This window comes from Lonchura striata, chromosome 23 (assembly GCF_050655825.1).
Source record: "Lonchura striata isolate lonStrDom1 chromosome 23, ASM5065582v1, whole genome shotgun sequence".
Classification (NCBI taxonomy): domain Eukaryota; kingdom Metazoa; phylum Chordata; class Aves; order Passeriformes; family Estrildidae; genus Lonchura; species Lonchura striata.
The window spans coordinates 8,570,303-8,590,213 of record NC_140725.1 but is presented as its reverse complement, the minus strand read 5'-3'; the positions used below and the strand labels follow the sequence as shown (position 1 = coordinate 8,590,213).

General features: G+C 51.2%; 1 protein-coding gene across 4 annotated transcripts; it reads right to left on the bottom strand.

Moving 5' to 3' along the window:
* Positions 1-490: 490 nt before the first annotated feature.
* On the bottom strand, positions 491-10,470 carry MECR (mitochondrial trans-2-enoyl-CoA reductase). Of its 4 annotated transcripts, none has more exons than XM_021528365.4 (10): positions 10,203-10,470; positions 8,857-8,954; positions 8,551-8,682; positions 6,955-7,098; positions 6,769-6,871; positions 6,458-6,560; positions 5,976-6,049; positions 5,535-5,595; positions 4,967-5,039; positions 491-4,249 (listed from the first exon to the last, which is right to left on the bottom strand). In XM_021528365.4, the coding sequence occupies exons 1-10, from the start codon at positions 10,466-10,468 to the stop codon at positions 4,086-4,088; spliced, it is 1,218 nt and encodes a 405-aa protein (XP_021384040.1). In that variant the 5' UTR covers positions 10,469-10,470; the 3' UTR covers positions 491-4,085. The 4 variants fall into 4 exon arrangements, with proteins under 4 accessions (XP_021384040.1, XP_085416027.1, XP_085416028.1 ...); XM_085559901.1 differs by having other exon boundaries at positions 3,454-4,335; XM_085559902.1 differs by having other exon boundaries at positions 3,454-4,312.
* Positions 10,471-19,911: the final 9,441 nt, after the last annotated feature.

Genomic DNA, 19,911 nt, shown 5'->3' with positions numbered 1-19,911 from the left:
TTCCCCATGGAGAAGATGGATCGATCCCACCCTGCCCACGTGCAGGGCACTAATGAGGGTGCCGAGGTGCTCATGGGGTCCTCTCATCGGCAGGGGCCTGAGGATTGCTCCACTCCCAAAATGCTGGATCCTGATGGGACCCCAAAGGCAGGCAGTGATGGGGGTCCCCCATCCCCACACTGGGAGTGCCCAGGCATCCCCCCGTGGCATTCGCCAACTGTGGCCATACTTGGCTTTTCCTCATTCCCTCTGGTGAGCAACAACATCCCTCTCACTGAACTCTAAATGTCAGTTTTGGGGAATTATTTTTATCATTTCAGTTGAGACATCAGATGCCCAAATCACACCAAATCCCAGCACAGGCTCTTGGAACTTTCCAGAATTAGCAGCCACCCCCCCTCTCCCAAAAAAAAAAAAATCCCACAATCACTTCCAAAACTATTAATATTGTGTAGGCGCAACACCAGCAGCTGGATTTTCAACCATGATCTTGCTCATTTGACAAGGAGAATGAAATTTATTTATTTATTCCTTTGTGCCCTGGTGTAGGAGTGAGAGGTTGGAACATTTTGTGAAAGTTCTCTAATGCATGTTGGGTTTTATCGCTGAGCCCAATAAACACTGGGGGATAAAAGCTCTGCATTAATTTTTCTGGTTTATGCCATGCTTAATAGTGCTCATAACGATCTCTATGTTCTTTTTCTGCTTTTTTTCCCCACTTTATCCATTGATTTGGAAGCACCAAGGCACAGGATGGGGCTCTGCCTCCAATGCTGTCAGGGGGAAGGAAAATGCAAGATATTGGGGGATTTATTAGGGATGGAAGAGCAGAAGGGAGACACTGGCACAGAGTCCAGGGGCACACCTGCTCTCTGCTAAGGGAGATCTCAGTGTGAGGGTTTTAGAGGGGACGAAATGGCTTTGACACATCCATTTAATTGCCAGTATGGCAGTGGGGTTTAATTTCAGAGAGTTCTGCTCTTCCAAGCGCACATGCAGTTGTACAGTGCTCCCTCCAATCCTGAGCAACATTCCTGCCCTGCTCTTCTCCTCACCCCATGGGACTCAGAAAATCCCCCAAATGAAGGTACACCTTCCTGGGCTGTCCCCCACACCCTCTATGTTCAAGGGAATGACAGTGCCAGCTCCCAGTGAGGACTGACCTCCCCAAGCCTTTGGTAGATCCAGAGGGGCCCTGCCATAAATCCCAACCAACTCATCCAGGACTCCAGGATGAATCCTGGAAGAGCCTTCAGCTGACAAAACTGGTCCCTCACAATTCCTCTATCCATGCACAATTCCACACAATGCCATGGTCCTCCCACTTGGAGCATGTTGGGAACTGGGCACAAGGAGGGAGTACCCCAGTGAGGTCCCTGGGCTGGGTCCTGAAGGTTCTGAGGCAAAGGAAGCTCAAGGAACCCAACACAAGGGAGGTTATTTCCATTGCAAGATGTGTTTGGGGAACATTTCCGCTATAGTTCATCCCATGGAGCAGCATGGAGAGCCTGCTGGGATCTGAGAACATCACCAAGGAACAGGGACACTCACAGCAGAAGCAGCCCTGTGGACACCATACCCCTGGGTGATTCCAGAAGAATTCCACAGAGGCACTTCTGCATGGGGGAGAAGATACCAAGTGAAAAACCTGAGGTCTGGGGCATTTGGATGCCCAATGCTGTGTCTTTTCCCATCCCTCCCTGGGCACTGCTCCCAGGGGCACTGGGACAGAGCACTGCCCTGGCAGGACATTCCAGATGGAAATACAGCTGGAATCAGCTCTGGGCTTAAACAGCTCTCTGGGAAATGAGAGGTTTAGGGTTATTTCTGCATCTCCCTCCTCCTGCTGCAAGGAGACAGGTGTCACACTTTGATATCACTGTGATGGAACACAGGCCTGGAGAGCCAGAGGATTCTATCCTGCTGACTGTCAGGACCAAGAAGCTGGTTGGATGCAGCCAAGCTGTGGAAAAATAAGTCTAAATTGAGCTATCTTCACAGGAGACATCCTCTGCTTTTGTCCTGGAGGATCCAGCTTGGTGGGTGGCTTCAGCTTCTCCTGACCATCCTGGAGATGATATGGGACCATCTTGGGATGCTGCACTGTGGGACCCCCTGCAGACAAAAACACCCCTGAAGGCTGGCCTGATGAATCCTGGGACCATAACATGAAATTTTTCTCCTTAGAGATCTCTGCTAACACCAAACCTTTGACTGACTTTTCTCTGGGAGATCCTGAGCAGCCAGAGTCGAGTCAATCTGGTGGGGCAACAATGGTAATTGCATTGTGATTGGAGAAAAGTTCTTCAAGAAGGAAGTGCTGGACAGGAGGGGGCCACAGAAGATCTTTGAAACTGAGTCCATCAGAAGCTTCCTTCTCCAGCTCATGTTCCATGGATTCCGCAGAATGGAAAGGGATTCTCCCCTGCTGACCTCCATGGAGGAGCTCAGAGCAGTAGCAGCAGCTGGGTCTGCACTGGGAAAGGTACATCAGCTCCTCTCAACTCAGAGATTCCTTGGGACACTCACAGGGAGCTTCAAGTTCAGCTAAAATGACCTTTAACAAGGCTGGGGACTGGACAGCAGCAAACAGCTTTGTTTTGTCTTGGTGTCAGTTACTCTGGACACACTGAGGGCCCTGAAAACTAGTGGGCTTTGTGTTTCTTCAGCAGTTTTCTGGCTTTTGAAAACCCTACACTTCTCTGCTCCCAAATGCTCAAAACACGAGGGTGGATGTGACTTAGCAAAGCTCTGTCCTAACACTTTACTCAGCCAAAGCCTGAGGTGTGAAATGCCAGAGTCCTTTTAACACCCATTTGTCCTTTCTTGTGCCAACTCCTGGCTCTCTCTTTATTTCTTCCTCCTCCTTGCAGCACACAACTTCTTTCCTTTGCCTTTTGCAGCTGCTGTTTCACGAGGGATGACCTGCCCTGTGTCCGGAGGGGTCTGCAGGGTGCTGGGTAAAGCACAAACCTCCTGGCTGTGCCCTTCCCCGGGCACTGAGATCCTGGTAAAACTCCCAAAGAAAAGGTGGGATGCTCAGCCAGCGGCAGGAGCGGAGGAGCAGGGTGAGGACACCCAGACACTTAGGAGCAGCAGCTCCACAGGCCCTCCCCACGCAAAGGCCCAGCAGACACAGCCCCGCTGGCTCCCTGAGGCAGCTCCCGGCGGTGCTCTGCCCCCCGCCACCCCTCCTGCCCCACACGGGCCCCTCACACTTGCACTGCCCACTCTCTGCCCTGGGCAGCCAAATCCGGGGCTCCGCAGGGGCCCGGGGCTGCGCTGCCCCCACCCTCCCCTCCGTGGTTTGGGACGGCCACGCTGGGGCCAGGGCAAGGTGGCCACTGCTCCACCTGCACCTGCACAGCCAACGCTGCCAGGCCTCGGCAGAGCTGGACTGGGAACAGCAGGAACCATAGGCAGCTTGTGGGGTCATAGAGTAGAAAAGCAGCATAGGAGGAAGCAAGAACACGTTGTTGGTTGTTCTCAACGATAAATCTTTTCACATTGTTCTGCAGCGTCACAGCCACTGCTCCACACCCAGGCAGGAGGGCCTTTGGGGACACTGAGGGCCTGGCTCCAGCCCTTGATGGCCCTTGGAGTGCCCTTGGCAAAACCCAGCCAGGGGCGACCCAGGGCTCCTCCAGGAGCGGCAGCAGCACCTAGCACTCCAACCACAGCACCCCCTCATCATTTGGGGCAGTCTGTGCTACTTCCTACTCGGAGCCGGCCTGGAGGCAGCAGGGCTGCAAGGAGAGGACTTGGGCTTCCCTGCCCATCCCACATTCCAGCTGGGATAACTACAGCCCTGCCAGCCCCAAAAGCACATGTGAGGGGGAACTGCTGCTCTTTTCACACCCTGAGCTAAGTGAGCCATCATTTGGGATCCCAAACTCCCTCCAGCCATAGCGAGATGCAGCCTCCCTCCTGCAGCACTTCCACACAAAGCTGCGGAGGCTTTTAAAGCTTTCAGTGGGCATCCAAAATGTGAAAAACAAAGGAAAAAAAGAAATTCAATGGATCTCAAGGATCTTTTCTCCTCTCAAGTCTGTGGACAAGCATGTGGAACAGGATAGGGCTCCAGGTCAGAGGAGGAGGATCTGCTTGGAGGACACGAAGGGCTTCATGGAGGCCTCCAGCGCTGCCTTGTAGTCCTGAAGCGGGACCTCGGTGCAGGCAGGTGCCGTGAGCTGGCCCCTGCGGATGAGCTGGCACAGGGCATCCATCATCGCAGCCACGCTCTCCTGGTCTGCACAGGAAGGAGGGAGCTCTCACTGTGCCATGCAGGGCCATCCACCACCCCTGGGAACACCTGCGTGAGGCCATATGGGGTCCCTGGGTGTGACATGCCCAAGCTCAGGCACATGGGATGAGGGAGGAGCCCCCAGCGTAGTCCCTGCCTGAGGCCAGCACCAGTGCCTCAGCACCCTGGTGATGCCTTCCGTTTTAGCTTTCATATTTCCCAGACTCTGTACTGCATTAGTATATAACTCTGAACTTCATATAAAGTGTTAGCAAGTTCCAGCAGCTTCAGGCCCAAAAAGTGCAAACAACAGTGAATTGAGGAGACCAAACTGGGAGGATGGGACAGTAACTGGACAATAAACCCCAATATGGAAATGAACCAAAACTTACAGAAGTGTGAAAACTTGTGACCCACTGTCCATCTTGGGTGTAGCCTCAGCCAAGCTCTTGTACTGCCCAAGGAGTGTCCTTTGAAGGCCTTTCAATAAATCCCTACTTTATTCCTTTGATAACGTCTAGCCTCTGTTCTAGGCAGCCTCTCAAGGTATCACTGGGACAAGCAGAGATGGCTCCACGAGTGGGAGTGAGGATGGTGCTGGGTGGGGTTTGTTGCTGTTCCCATGCCTGGCAGAGGGACAGACCCTCAAGCTCAGGTTCCTCAGCCCCCCTGCTCAGGTGCCTCCATCCCACTGGCTCAGGTCCCTCAGCCCCCCTGGCTCACCTTGCGCGTGGTCCTTCCGCCACTGAGTCATCCAGAACCCGCGGAGCCGCATGTCACGGAAGATGAAGGCACTCTGTGAAATGTGTGACAGCTGTGTGTCCTCCTGGTACCCAGTGACACACCTATGTCCCCTTGTGCAAATGAGACCGACGTCCCCTTGTGCATCCAGTGACTCCCATGTCCCCTCACACAGGCAGTGACACACGTGTGTCCCCTCCCAGCATGACAGTGGTGGAAAGTGGCAGTAAGGCCCCTTGTTAGAGTTCCCATTTGTGAGCCAGGGATGCAGAGAGGCAACTCTGAGGTGTGGAGTCAGGGCAGGTTTGCTGCTCAGCACCTGCAGGATCATTTCCCCACTGGAATTTTTGGGCAGCCCAAATGCTCCATATAAAAAGCCAAGAGCCCAGCAGTGGGATGCAGCTTGTCCTCTGATGGACCCCATCAGGCAAATAAAAAATGCTGGAGGGTCTCCATCTGCAGCTGGGGAGGGCCAGGTGCCTACATTACCAAGGGGATGGGACACACAGTGGAGCACAGGGGACTAAGGAGGGACATCCTCAGTACTCACCACAGGCACCATCACAGGCTGCTTTGCCATCCCCCCATAGGTGACCATGGTTCCCTTGGGCCTGGAGTAGGTAAGGGGTATCAGGTTAGGTAGTCCCAAAAGTGCAGCTCTGAGTTGCCACCTCCTCCTCTGCTGTCCCCAACCCTCTTAGGGCTGTCCTTGCAACCAGGGCTCCCCAGTTACCCCTAAGATCCCACTTTTTAGGCTCTCCTTTTGCTTCCATGCACCATTAGCTGAATTTGCAGCTCAGCACACCAGTTACATCTGGCCAGGACCTGGGGGACCCCCAGCAGCTTGAGACTTCAAATCACTGTTGTTATGCAAAACCACTTTTCCATTCATCTTCCCTCTCCACAGGTTCAACAGACTCCAGAACAGGACCCTCTATTGCCAGTTTCTGTCCCCAAGCTTGTGCCCAAGCCACTACCCAGCCAAACTTACTGCAGATGACGCAGCATCTCCGTGGTGCTTTTGCCCCCGACGCAGTTCAGGGCGAGCCGGGGCCTTGGGATGCTCTGCAAGGGTTTATGACAAAGGTTCCCAAATGTTACGGCTTCTTTAGGGGATGAAGAACCAGGGACCATGGTTCTTGATAAAACATCTGCATTAACCTCAATATTTACTTGAGGGCTGCTGAGAGCAGTAGAATCAAGGAACATCTGGGGTTGGAAGGGACTCATTCCAAAACCCTGCCATGTGCAGGAGGAGACCTTCAGCTAGACCTGGCTGCTTCAAGCTCAATCTGATTGGAACCAAGATCTGTGATCCTTCCCTTGTGGCAGCAGCAAAATCCCTCCACTACCAAGGCTAAATATTGATCTAGAGAGAAATTTGTCCTTCCCACCATCCCTGCATTTCTCCCCAGTGCCAAAGAGCAGCAACAGACCTGGACCATCTCTCCAGTGGGATCAGCATTGAGGTACCTTAAATATATCTTTCATCTCTGGCTTTCTCAGCATCTCCTCTGTGATGATGTGGTCAGCACCCAGGGCCATCAGCCTCTCCACCAGTTTTGGGAGATCAGGTCTGGGGAGGGAAAAAGGAGATTAAAAAAGAGGACTAAATGAGCCAGGAAGCAGAGTTCGCCCTTCTCCTTCCTTCTGCTCCGGTGTTGCATGAGGACAACAGGAAGAGGCTGGAGAACAATGTGGAGGAGAAAACAGGAGAAAATCCTGGGTTGGATGGGCAGGATGAGCAGATCCAGCTCCCAAACTCTCCTCCCCAGAGAACTCACCTGTCCCTCACCACATTGATGGTCTTGATGCCAGAGGCCCTGGCGATCTGGATGACAGCCTGGCCCACACCGCTGTTGGCAGCATTCTGGATGACAGAGTCACCTGGATGTGAATAAACCCAGATTCCCACTGCAGAGACAGCCAGGAAATCCATGTGGAATTGCTCCCTTGTGGCAGAGTCATACCGGGCACCAGGGTCTCAAAGTCAGCCAGCAGACGGAACGCCGTGCAGGGGTTAACGCTCAGAGTGGCAGCACAGAGCACTGGGATGTCACTGGGCACCTTCAGCAGCATCTCCTCAGGGAACACTCCCCATGTCCGCCACGTTCCTGGGCACAGCAGCACCATGGGCACAACCACAGCAGGGGGGAAAGCAAAGGAAAATCATCAGCTCACACTGCAGCCTTGGCGCTGGCAGCATTTCGTGGTAGGAACCAGCTACACCCTGGAGAAAGAATTATGGAATGTGTTCCCATATGGGTAGAGTCAAAATGCTCCAAGAGGCAAGGAATGGATTCCTTGCTGCCTGCCAAGATTTATCACCCAGCAAAGCCTAATCATTTTCCAGAAGGATAATGGGACTGGGGCTCCCTGGGTATGTGTGCAGAGATAATGGAAATACTCTCCATCCTATGGATGAGCCCATATATTCCAAGCCAATTTAGGCAGCTTTACTCCCTCTACACTTATATCCAATTTAACCCTCTATCATCTATTTACAGTGTTTTTATGCTTAAAAATACCCCATTTGGCTCTTAACTCTATAGTTATCCTTCTCTCATTAAGCAAAAAAATCTTTTAAGAGGAAATAGGCAAAGAACAAGCTGCAACACTAAACCACAACCAGCAAATATTGGCATTTTGGAGGAGCATGGGAGACATTTGTTGGGAACTAAATTCCCACACTTTCCCAGCAGAGCATTATTAAAGAGAAAACTACAGTGAGAGGCCACCATGACCTTGCCCCTGTGAAATGTTTTATCCCAGGTCTCTGGGGAAGCTATAAGCTGATGGGACAAAATATGGTTCTTTCCAGAGAAACACAGATTGCTGCAATGCTTTATAATAGCAAAGACATCCCATAAAGGGTCTATGCTACAGAAAAGAAGATTATTGCTAAATTTAAGTTTGGCATAAGCAATGGCATTGCCACTGCTCTTATTCCAGGTGTTTTAATGTATTTTAATGTATTTTTTAAAAAGCAAACTCAGCTCCTGCTGCCCAGCCCCGGCCAGTGATGTTGCTCATCCTCCACAGACACAGGAAGGCTCTCAAAGAGGATGGGGGTCCCCAGAGGACTGAGTTTGCTTTTAAAAAATACATTAAAAATAAAATTAAAATTAATGAATAAGAAAAACGGGTGGTGAAAATAAACCAAGACACAAACAGGTAAGAAATAACCCCATCAGTTATCCCAACTGTCTCATCATGACTGATCTCACATAGCACTGAATGGGTTCCAACTCCTGCTTCTCTTGCCCAGCATTCCCTAATGGAGTTTTGCTCCCCATTTTGAATCTCATCTCATCAGGTGTAATTGCTGTAAGTGCAGGGGCTCATGGTTCTATCTGCACCCTGCAAAGATGGTGCTTTGGAGAGCTGGGCTTTTGCTCTGGAAATCCCCAAAATCCCCACAGCAGCTCACACAGGAGCTGACCATGGGTTTGCTGTCTGGGCAAGCCTGGGCACCCCCCATGGGCTCCAGTACCCCCAGAATCTCCTGGGAAGATGCTTTGCAGGGGGGGTGAGCAAAGACCCAGCAGTGCTGAGGATGAACTCACCAAGTCCGGCGTTTGCAGGGATGACCCAGTCCCCAGGTTTCAGAGCTGTCACACGGTGCCCAACCTCCAGCACCTCCCCGACACCTTCGTTCCCTCCTACGGCCGGCAGCAGTGACAGGACAGGGTAGGTCCCTGTGGGGAAGCTGGAGGTGAGCTGGAGACACCCTCATACCCCAGCATTCCTGCAGCAGGAGCCATCTCTGAAGCCTCCAAGACAGGTGTTGGGTTTGAAGGTGCTCGTGGGTCCCTTCCAACTAGGAGCATCCTGCGAGAATGGACGTGCAAAGTTTTAATCCAACACATTACCTTGGATCATGTTGATGTCGGCAGGATTGATAGGGGCTGCCAACATCTTGACGTGGACATCGCAGTCCCCAAGCTTGGGCACTTCCAGATCCTTCAGTCTGAACAGGGAGAGACAAAGGAAAAAGGCATTAATACCAATTTGCTGGTGTCTTCTGTGCTGAAGCTGAAAGGTGTCTGTATCACCTACACACTCCACCTAAATTAACAGCACCATATGCCCCATCCCATAAAAAAAAACAGATTTCCGTAAGACGGAACAGATTTTTGGAGGAGGCTGCCTAAAAGCCAACTGCCCAAAACAATCCCGTGCCACCAAGCCCAGTGATGCTCACTAAACTTAACAAATTCAGCAGATTGCGTAAAAAAGCTGTGGTTTTGGCTGGGGATTTTATGGCTCATCCTGCCCCGCTAGAGCGTTATGGGAACCTGGGGTATTTCTGGAAATGAAATCTATGAAAAAGGAGAAGTCACAAAGCAAGACCAGTCTTGCACAAGAAATGGGGTGATAACAGAAAATCTCAGGAAGCAGCGGTGGTGACAAGCACCATTGACATCTAAATGATCATTTGGAAAAGCAACAGTCCTTCACCAAGAAAACAGGGGGTTGGTGTCTGGATGCACCTGGATAATGTATCAGCATTAATCGAGCTGATTCAAGAGGGGCAGCAAGAGCTCAAAGCCTCCTCCCTTGAACAAAAAGGCTTAAATTCCACTAAACTACAACTTTCTCCTTTCCAGTATTTTTGATGATGACCATCAGCAGTTGTCCCAAAAAACACTTGTGATGCTGCTGTGGTCTCTAAATGGGGATCTCAAAGGGAAGACCCATCAATGAGATGCAACCTAGGGTGAAGTTGAGGCATAGCAATGCTGAGGTTCGGACCTCCTCGTCATACCCCAAATTAAGCAAAAATGGGCTTTTTGAGAAAAACACCAGGTTTAAGGCAAATTGATGGAGCACCAGCAGAAGGGTGGGGGATTTGGAGGCATCACCCCCAGCATCCACGTGTGAGACCATGGCACCAGGAAAACATTGGGGCATCCCAGGGTCCTCCTGTCCCCCTGTGTGTTTGGGGGTCCCACAGGAAGCTGCACCCCATCCCCACTCTCTACACCTGGGGAGGGCAAGTCCTGAGCCCCGTGCCCTGCAGCCCCAAAGCAGCCTCACCTGCATCGCCGCTCCTCTCTGCACCCCTGTGCCAGCCTCACTCCAGGTCTCTGCCCAGCTGTTCCCCCCGCTCCCAGCCTTGGCCCTACACCTGCACCCCGTCCCTGCAATGTCCCCCACATTCACACCCACCCCATTCCTGCAACCCCCTGCAATGCACCCCCGTGTCCCCCCTTACTGCACGACGGCTGCGGCCTCCCCGTGCCGCTCATAGAGCAGTCCGAGCGGAGGGGTCCCTGCCGTGGCCGATCGCGCCCGCACCAGGGGGGACCGAGTCGAGAGGGTCCGCGTCGGGCCGGAGAGCCCCGGGCGGGAGAGCCCCGGGCCGGAGAGCCCCGGGCCGGACAGCCCCGGGCCGGACAGCCCCGGGCCGGACAGCCCCGACGGGATCAGCACTTGGGGGCTCCGCGCCCCGCGCAGCGCCCGCGCTGCCGCCCGCTGCATTCGGCTCCGCTCGGCTCCGCTCGGCTCCCCTCGGCTCCGCTCGGCTCCCCTCGGCTCCGCTCGGCGGGACTCGGCCGAGCCCGGCGCTGCCCCGCTCGGCCCGGCGCTGCCGGCCGTGACGCTGAGGGCTGGCCCCGCCCCGCCCGGCCTTAAGGCGGCCCGGCCGCCCGGGGCCGCTTGGGCCCGCTTCCCGCTGGTTTGTCCGCCAAGTGCTCTGGCGGTATTAGCTGTGGCCGTGTCTGCGCAGCCGAGCTCTCTGCGCCACGGGCAGCGGTGATGGGCACAGGAGCATCTCGGCCCACGCGGTCACTGGCTCATGGGAGCATTTAGATTGGACAATTCCTCCGGGATCGTCGTTACGAGACACTCCTGGATCCCTGGCAGTGCCCAAGGCCAGGCTTGCCGGGGCTTCCAGCAGCCTGGGACAGTGGAAGGTATCCCTGCCCATGGCAGGGGTGGAATGGGATGAGCTTTAAGGTCTCCCCACACAAACCATTCCATGGTTCTGTGATTTTGTGGAGGAAAGTCCCTTTTCTCTGTTTTGTTAGCCAGTGGCCACCAGCTGCCCTATCCGGGATAGATACTCTCCCAGCACGGAGAGCTGCAGGGAAGTGTTTGTCAGATGATTCTTTAAAACAACAGATGCCTGACACAAGTGGTGAGAAAAACATTCCCGATAGTAATTTAATTCAATGTTTTCTATAATTATTTTGAAGGAAAGGTCTCATTTAGTTTTCCAATTAAAACTGACTAGATTGGAAGGGGAAAAGAGAAGCAGAGCCTCCTGCCTTCCTGACAGACCTGTCACAGAGGAAGGGTAGATATCCAAGGGAGGAGTTGCTCGGTTCAGCAACACAGATTCCTCCTGGGTCCTCACAGATCGTCCCAAGGCTGTCCCCATTCCAGTGGCCCAGCACAGACAGACCCTGCTGGGTACTAAAACAAGGCCAGGTGCTCAGGGCAGGGTCTTTTCTGGCTCTGGTTGTGGGAACTCAAAATGTCTCTCAGACATTTTTGAAGGTTCCAGGCCGTGGTCAGACGCAGTCTGGACCCCAGCAGGCAGCTGGATTTAGCTGTGATTTTGAGTTTGAACCATAGAATGAATTACTAACTTTAAAGGTAGAACAAGCAGTCACAAAGTGCTAGATAGTATAGTAAATGTAGTCACAAAGTAAAAAGAAATATTTTTTAGTAGTGTACAAGGGAGTTTTAATGCATATACAGGGGGTTTTTTACTTTATACATGAAGGTCAAAAGTTCTAAGATAGAAGAAAGTAGGCTAAACCCATCCTTCTTCTTTCTTCTTCATTACCTCCATGTTCTTAGTGATGTTAGCACTCACAGATTAGTTTAGAATAAAAAAACACTTAGTAACATAAGTAATAAGTATTAAGAAATAATTGTAAACATGTTATACGTAATATATCTTATAAAAGATAGCAGCAGCCCTAGGCGAAGAGAGAAGAGAAGAAGACACCAAACAGTCAAGGTGTCAGGAGTGTGTGCCTCTCTGCCTGGGCCGCTGACCAAAGGGCCACAGCCCAAGAACTTAATCTGTTAAATAACTAGCAATAAATCATCTTAAGACCAAACAAAAAAAGGCTGCAAAGTTTTTCTTTAGAAACACGAGTTAAAGGAAAAGCTTTACCACCACACAAAAACCCAAACCAAACCCAAAGTTCTCACACTGGTGACCCAGCCCTAAGGCTGCCATGATCCTAAATAGAAGATTTAGTCAAGCTGGTTGATAATTCACATATTTTTTTTAATAAAAAAGGAAAACAACATATTCTTTGGGGTGTGAACTCACATTAATTCAGATTCAAGATGAAGGAAAAGTTCAGGTTTGGAAAAAAACTCTCTTCCAAAGTGCTGGTGATGAGTTTTCTGCTTTTTCTGGGGTATGATTTGCTTTTGGGGGTCCCTCAGAGGGCTCAGAGGTGTTCCCACCAGAGCCTCTGTGTCAGCACTTTGGGGAGAGAGAGAGAGAAAAAGAACTTTTCTCACTGACTTCTTTAGTTTATAAGGAGCCTTGAGGTCACTTGTAAGTGGATGTAAAAGTCTCCCATGTGACAGCACTGCAAGGACAGCAGAGTCAGAGGACAAAACAGCCTTTTCCCACGTGGTTGGTTTGGGATCCTGGGCACATCCAGGTTCTGGCAGCACCTCCACCTCCAGGCAGGAAGAGGCCTCCCCAGCTGCCTCCAGCATGGCTGGATATTTCAATAATTTAATAATTTTAATCTAATTACAGCAATAAAATAATGGGATTTTAATAACCTCAAAACCTGCAGCTTTCCAAGGACGCCAGGGAATGCCTCAGATATTTTGTGTTGGGGGGGGGGATGCACGAACAATCCGTGGTGGAGGATGCTGGTAGTGTCCATGCTCTGCCCCACGTGGCAAAGGGTTAATCACTAATTACAGAAGCAAATGAGAGGCCTCTCCATCCCCTTGCAAATGTGTGCACCCTCAAATCAGGGCTGGCAGACAATTTATGATTATTTTGTTAATGTTTCTCCTGTAACAAGCACAATTTCTGGGTGATTAATGACTACTTCATGTCCTGGAATTGCACTTTTTTATAGGAGTGTTGCATGAAAATCCACTTTGTAGTTGAGGGTTTAGGAGTGGGTGGGTAGAGGAGGAAGAGGAGATGATTCCTCAGGACCTGGTGGGGAGAAGGAGTGCTGTGCTCTACTCCCCTCTGCTTTAACCCCTGTTATTATTAATGAACTCTGATTTATCATAATATCATGATTTATATAGCTATCGATTAATTGGAGTTGTTCACACTTGGGTATGGCTGGAAAGCAAAAGTGCTAATGATAAATTGGATTTGTTCCTGCAGGCATGAGGGGATGCAGGATGGGAACAAGCACCTTTGTGACACCAGGGTGGCATTTGCTGTGATTTCGTCCCTAAATCCTGTGGAGGACAGAGATTTTATCTCCTGGTTTAGGAGGAGCCGAGCCCAGCAGGTTCAGCCTGACCCCAGGAGCCTTGTGTGAACTGTGCTGCCTCCAGCTCTCCCAGTGCATAGTTAAGTTGATGTGGAATTATTCATTAACTACTTTATAAGACTGACACCCCTTTTAATTAAAGGGAAAAATAATTTATTGCCTTTTCCCTTTTTGGTGGAGAAATGGAAGGTGTGTCTGCTTTGCTTAGGAAAAATAAGAAAGATGAGTCTGGAGAGATTTCTGGCAAGGGTTTCTGAGGGGGAATTTTGATGTTGCACCTCAGTGGCCATCCCAGGGCAGCCAGAGGTGGTCCAAGCCCTGCTGGATCCCCTGGACATCAGGTCAGGAGGCTGGGCTGGAATTTCAGGGCTAGGATGCACCAAAAGGACAAGGCTCGTGAAACAAGCTGCAAAATAACTTCACAAGGCAGAGAAAGGGATGCTCAGATTCCTCTGGGGGGAAGTGGTGGAGGGGCTGCCTCGGTCCTTGAGCACTGAGCTCCTGCGTCCCAGACCCTTCTCCCTCTTCCCAGTCACTGCAGCCACTGTCCTCTCCTGTGTCCATTGCAGGCTCCTGGGCCAGTCCCTCCCCATCTCCTGCATTTTGTAATGCTTAAGAACAGCTCAGCTGGTTATTTTCCCATTTTGAGCCTCATTCCCCCCAAACCCAGCACTGCTGGCAGAGCCCCATTGCTCTGGTATCAGTCGCTTTTTATTAGACATGCCTGAATCTTTTAATGGAAAACACATTGTCCTTAATGATCTGCTTTACATAATCCTTGGTTTATCCCTGAATCCCTCCTTTAACATCTCTGATGGAGGTGGACAATCTCATAAACTATTGAATTCTTCACCTCAAAATGTGGGCCTGATGCTCCCAGCTCTACATGGGGATGAGGGCAGTGGGATGGGATGCCCATCGAAGTTTTGTTTTTTTAAGCACACTGATGGCTGTTTCTTGCCTCTCTGATTTTTTATTAATCCCTCTTTAAGTTGTTTAATTGTCAGATAATTAAGAAAAAAGTATAGGAAGAAACACAACACTTGGTGGCGAATGGAGAATTGATGAGTTCTGATCCTCTGCCAAGGAGATGAACAAGGAGGATTCAGCTCCAGCCATAAATAAGGAAGGAGAGGGAGATGCTGAGAGGATCCAGCTGTGCTGGGACATCGTCCTTGCTTGCTCCTTGCTTTTCCCATCACAGCTTTTTTCCGTGCTGCCAATATTCGGGTTGTGCAGTGGAGCTGCTCCATCCCTGGACTTTCAGGGTGATTGATGCAAAAATCATCCTGTTCAGGCGTTTTTCCAGCTTGGGACAGTGCAGGAACTGGTCCGTGGGGTTGGTGTGTGAGAGGTGACTCAGAAGTGAGGTGTGACGTCCACAGGGCATCATCCAGCTGGATGAGGAGGAGCATGGCTGGGGTGGGGAGGGGAGATGGTGCTTTTGGGCCCCATGTTGCCACAATGGCATCCAGAGGCATTATCCCATGTGACTTGGCAGGGAAGATCTCTTGGAACAGCTTGAAAAATTGCCTAGGTGAAGAAAGGCACCAAATTGGTGTCTTTTATCCTTTTTAAACTGCATTTTAACTTCTCTTTTTTCCTTCTGTTGTCTGTAGACCTGAGATTTTCCCAGCATTGCAGGAAATTGTGAGTATGAACAATTATTTGGGAAATTATGATGGGTATCTGGGTTCTGTCCATTCCTGAGCCAGTTGTTTTTTTTTGTTCCCATGAAATGCCCAATGAACTCTTTTTGTCACAAACTGCCGGGCACATCCTTTCCCCAACGGGGTTTGGAAAGGCACCAAAGCAGAGCTGTTGATGCTCAGAGAAGGGCAAATGAGAGAGGAGAGCTGGCACTTCTGTACATAAAACTGAACAAAAAAAACCCAAACAAGATGTAAAATCAAATTTTAAGTGATAATAAATAAATGTTGGATGTGATACTGTTCCCTCCTTTCCTTGCAGTTGGATTTATAAAGGAGCTGGTTGCACAGCCAGATCTGTGCTCAGGCTCCAGCCTGTCAGCACTGAGACATGAATATGAGAAATTTGACTAATAGCCAAACCTCAGGTCTGAAAATAAATTACATTTGTGATTTTGGATGTGATCAGAGACACAAAATGCCTCAGCTGATTTACATCCCTCCTTAAGAAAACCTCCATCCTGAGGCAATACCCAAAGAGCAGCACAAAGAGCTTTGGTATAGAACTGCTTGGATTCAATGCCTTAGTTCTGGTTGGTTTTTAATCAAGGTCATTTTCTTGTGAGGTTTAGGGATGGGCAAATCCACTCAGCTGGAATGGCAGCTGGGCTGGGTGAAGTGCTGAGCAGATGGACAGACGGATGGTGCATGGTACTGTGGTATATTTTGGGGTTAAAAGCAGCCTGTGAAAATTCCAGGAGCACTTATGACGCTCCTAGACAGCTCCAAAAGCGGGGAAAGGACTTGGATGGACCCTTGTGTCCCCAGTAATGTGATTTTTAACTGTTTATGTGACAATTCCAAGGTAGGGACCACACAGTAATGCAGAGCTATTCCTGCATTTCAACCCCACACTCAGAGAGGTCTTTCCAAGATTAAAAAAAAAAGAGACAAAAATGGCCTGAAGGGAGCTAAATAAGCCCACAACAAGGTGACATGGAGGAAACATTTGGGTTTTTCCTGCATGGGTGACCAGGAAGCAGCTGTGGCTCCAGGTGCTGTGGGTGCAGCCCCAGGAGCATCACAGTGTGATCAGAGGTGACAGTGGTGGTGCCACTGTCCACATGTCTGTCACACTCCAGAGAGGACAGAAATGGGAACGTTTAGTGGGGTAGCAGAGGGGGAACAAGCAGAGTCCTGGTAAATGTTGGGATTTAAAATTCTGCAGTGGAGCTGCTGCCTTGGGCTGTTCCTTGCCAGCCCAGGAGGGAGGCCCTGGGGGTTTGCATCCCTCTAAGGAAGTCCCTTTGAAATCCCACTGGGGGAGCTGGTGGTGCAGGGAGGTCAGTCAGGGCTGGCCAGAGCAGTGGGGACTTGCAGGACCCACCCAGGGCTCCCAGCTGGCTCCAGAGTATCTCCCACAGGGGCTGTGATGCTGCTGTGGGCAGGGGCTGCAGGGGATGCTGCTGCAGGCTGGGCTGGATGTCCCACCTGCAGATCTGGGGACATTGCATGGAGCTCTTGGGAAATGCAGGGACAGCTTGAGTGATCTCCTTCAGAGATAAAAAGCAAGGTTTCTCCTTGGAATTAGTATCTGGGGTGAGAAAACAGCAGTTTGCTGGATGCAAGTGATCCAAGGATTCAGCCACGTGCGGGACATTCATGAGGTTGTGCCACCGAGCACTCAAAAAATGTTGGATCAGCACCCAGGGGAGGATTTAGCTCTGCATGTTGGCACTGATCCTTGGGCTTCCTAATTCCCCATAGAGAAACCCCCATGCCCTTTGAGCCCAAACCAAGAGGTAGCTTGGTGAAGGGCTGGATCTTCAATAACATCTTCTAACACCTTGTAACATCCTCTAACATTTTCCTGACTCTTTCCCCTGGGAACTTTTGTTCATTTGTTGCATTGAACAGGAATAGGGAGTTTTATTTGGATGAAGGCACAGAAGTTATTTCATCCTTTCAGGCTGTGATAACTCATCTAATAGCCCTATTACATCCGGCCACGGCACCGCGGCAGGCGTCTGACCACTTGGGGCTGGACAGACAGGGAGGAGAACAGCAGGATGAGATAATCTATTTTGTCTGTTAAGAAAGAAAAAGGTTTTTTGGCATTACCAAAAGGCAGGTGATTTAAGAAAATAGCAGAGAGTTGTTAGAGCTGGCTGTGGGTGTGATAGGTGGAGGTATAGAAAAAGAAACTGAAGGATTTGGAAGGAAGAGGGAGAGAGACTGGAGTAAAGGGAAAAAGAGGAAAAAAACACAGAAAGAAAAAAATTTTGGGGAGTAAAATTGCTTAAAATTCGGTGTGGGGTGTTGTGTCCCAGCAGCTCTGCAAAGACTTGTTTGCTGCAGGGAAGACACTGCTGGGAGTGATGCCAGGGAGGGAGTGATGGGCTCTGTGTACTGTGGGTTTAATCGAGAAAAGTGAGGAATTACTGTGCAAAATACAGTATTCTGAAATAAGTCAAGATTTAAAGGGTTTTGGTGTGGTCAATGTGGAGAAGCTTGCCCAGTGGTTTGGGGAGGACCAGTGGGTGCTGCAGCTCCATCCCTGGGCTCCGGGATAAGGGCTCAGGGCAGCCCCACTCCCTCAACCTGCCATTTTACAGAGATATCTGAGAGCGAAAGAATCCTCCTGAAAGGACTTCTGGCTCCTTAGAGATTCAAAGCCCCAAATCCCATCTGTTTACTCCCAACCTGGGAGAAGCCATAGGATGTGATGTAGCCACACTGGCTGCACTTGAGGCTGCTGTCATTGAGCACTCTGGAGCTGCAAACATTTCTCTCTTGAGTGGGAGGGATGGTTGCAGTGGAGACCATTTGCAATCACAGCAAGGCCTATATTTTTCCTGCAAATGACTGTACTTGAAGAGTGATTACTTCATCTTAACTCAATTGCTCCTGCAAGACACTTGGGGGCTGATGGCACAGGGAGACAGGACAGGGGACTGAAGGCTCATCCTGCTAGTGCTCAGGGTGGGAGGAGATGCTTGGGAAGGGTTAGGGGAAGGATTTGCACCCTGGGAATGGGATGGAACTTGGTCCTGATGGGTTCTTACTGGCTTCATCCCTGCAGCTGCATGGGGCAGTGCTGTCTGCCCATCTGTCCTTCCTTCCTCACTGCTTCCCTTTGTCCCTCCTTTCTTCCTTTGGTGCCAGGTTAGTTCCAGACCACGCTTGATGGGTGCTGTGCAACCTCCAAACCCATCCCTGTGTCCCTGTCTGCAACCCTGGCCCTGTAGATGCCAAGCAGCTTGGAGAAGCAGTGATGGATCCTTGGCCAAACTTTCCTCCCTTTCAGCCCTGTTGGACAGGTGGGATTGAGCTGGATGTGCTGGAGGAGCAACTGTCCTCATGCAGAGCCCTGGGGACAATTCCTGCGTGTCTCCAAACCTGGTCACACATGAATGCACGCTGTCCACGCATTCCTCCATGCATCCTTCCCCACACCCAGCTCCATCGTCCCGGGAGGCTCCCCCAAAGCCCTTCCCCAGCGGAGGAGCCCCTGGGAGGTGCCGCCCTCCCGCCCTGGGCCAGTGCCAGCCCTTTGCGGGGACAAGGAGCTTTTGTGGAGCCCCTGTGCCCGTCCCGCTCCGCTCCCGCTACATTCGTGCCGTGCCCTCAGCCCGTGGCAGGTCCTGGTGCATTGATGATCCTTGAAGCACGGGAGTGGCACCAGATGAACCCCAGGGCTCACCCGAGGAGGTGGCACGGATGGGCTGTGGGGCTGTTGGAGCAGGAGAGTGACCCACAGGGAATGGGGAACAGTTCTGTTGTGATACGCTGGATGCAACAAAACCCTTTTTATTTTTTTTTGAAGTGATTGGTTTGGAAATACAATTCAGGGGTTTAAAAGGTGGTGGAAAGCAGTGCAGTGCTCCAACTGGCTTGTGCAGCTTAAAAACTTCTGGTTTCCTGCCTGATTCCCTCAGAATCCTGGGAATATCCTGCTCCTGCTTACACTTGGCTGCATTTACCCCCCACCCGAACATTTTCAGTTCAGCTGCTAGGTCAAGACCCCCCCAGATTCCTCCCCAGTCTGGGCAGAGACTATCCCCCAGTCCAGCCCTCCAGCGCCTCTTCCCAGAAGGATTTTGGGGGATTTTTCTCCAAAAAACTCCAGGGGGACCCTGCAGAGTGCCCTCCTCTGCACTGTACCAGCCTGCACTGTGCCAGCCCTCTTCTGCTTTTGCTGCCACACATCTAAGCAGCTTAATTCCCTTATCGGGCATTATTTTAACAGGCTTTTAGTGTCACTGGGGAGAGGATTTGTAACTTGGAGAGGAGTGTCCATCACCCTCTGCCCTCACCCCAGATGTACTGTCCTGGCTGGGGGACACACGGTACTGGTCTGGTTTATCCCCAGATCCATGGGGACGGATGCATCCCTGCAAGAAGTGTCACCATGGTGCTAACCTGCTGGGGGTGCTGCTGGGAGCAACTGGCGGCAACTGGGAATGGAAGAGAAACGTTTTGTACCCCCATGGCACAGGCAGGGGTGACACCGGGGACACTGCCAGGAGTACTTGGGGCTGGTAGCTCTGAGGTGACCCCAGATGTGCTGAACCCCTGTCCTAGGGAGGAGGGGGCCAGGAGGGGGCTCTGCAGTGTCCCCAAGGCTGTGTAGTGTGCCCAGGGCTGTGCAGTGCCCCATGTCAGTGCAGTGTCCCCAGGGCTGTGCAGTGTCCCCAGATAATGAAGCCAGCCCATAAGGAGAAGCAGCACAGCAGTATCCCGAGGGATGAGCTGAACTTGGATGAAGCTGGCAGGCAGTGTTGTCCTGCTTCTGGGGCTGGGAACTTCCCAGTGGGTTCACCGGGCTCAG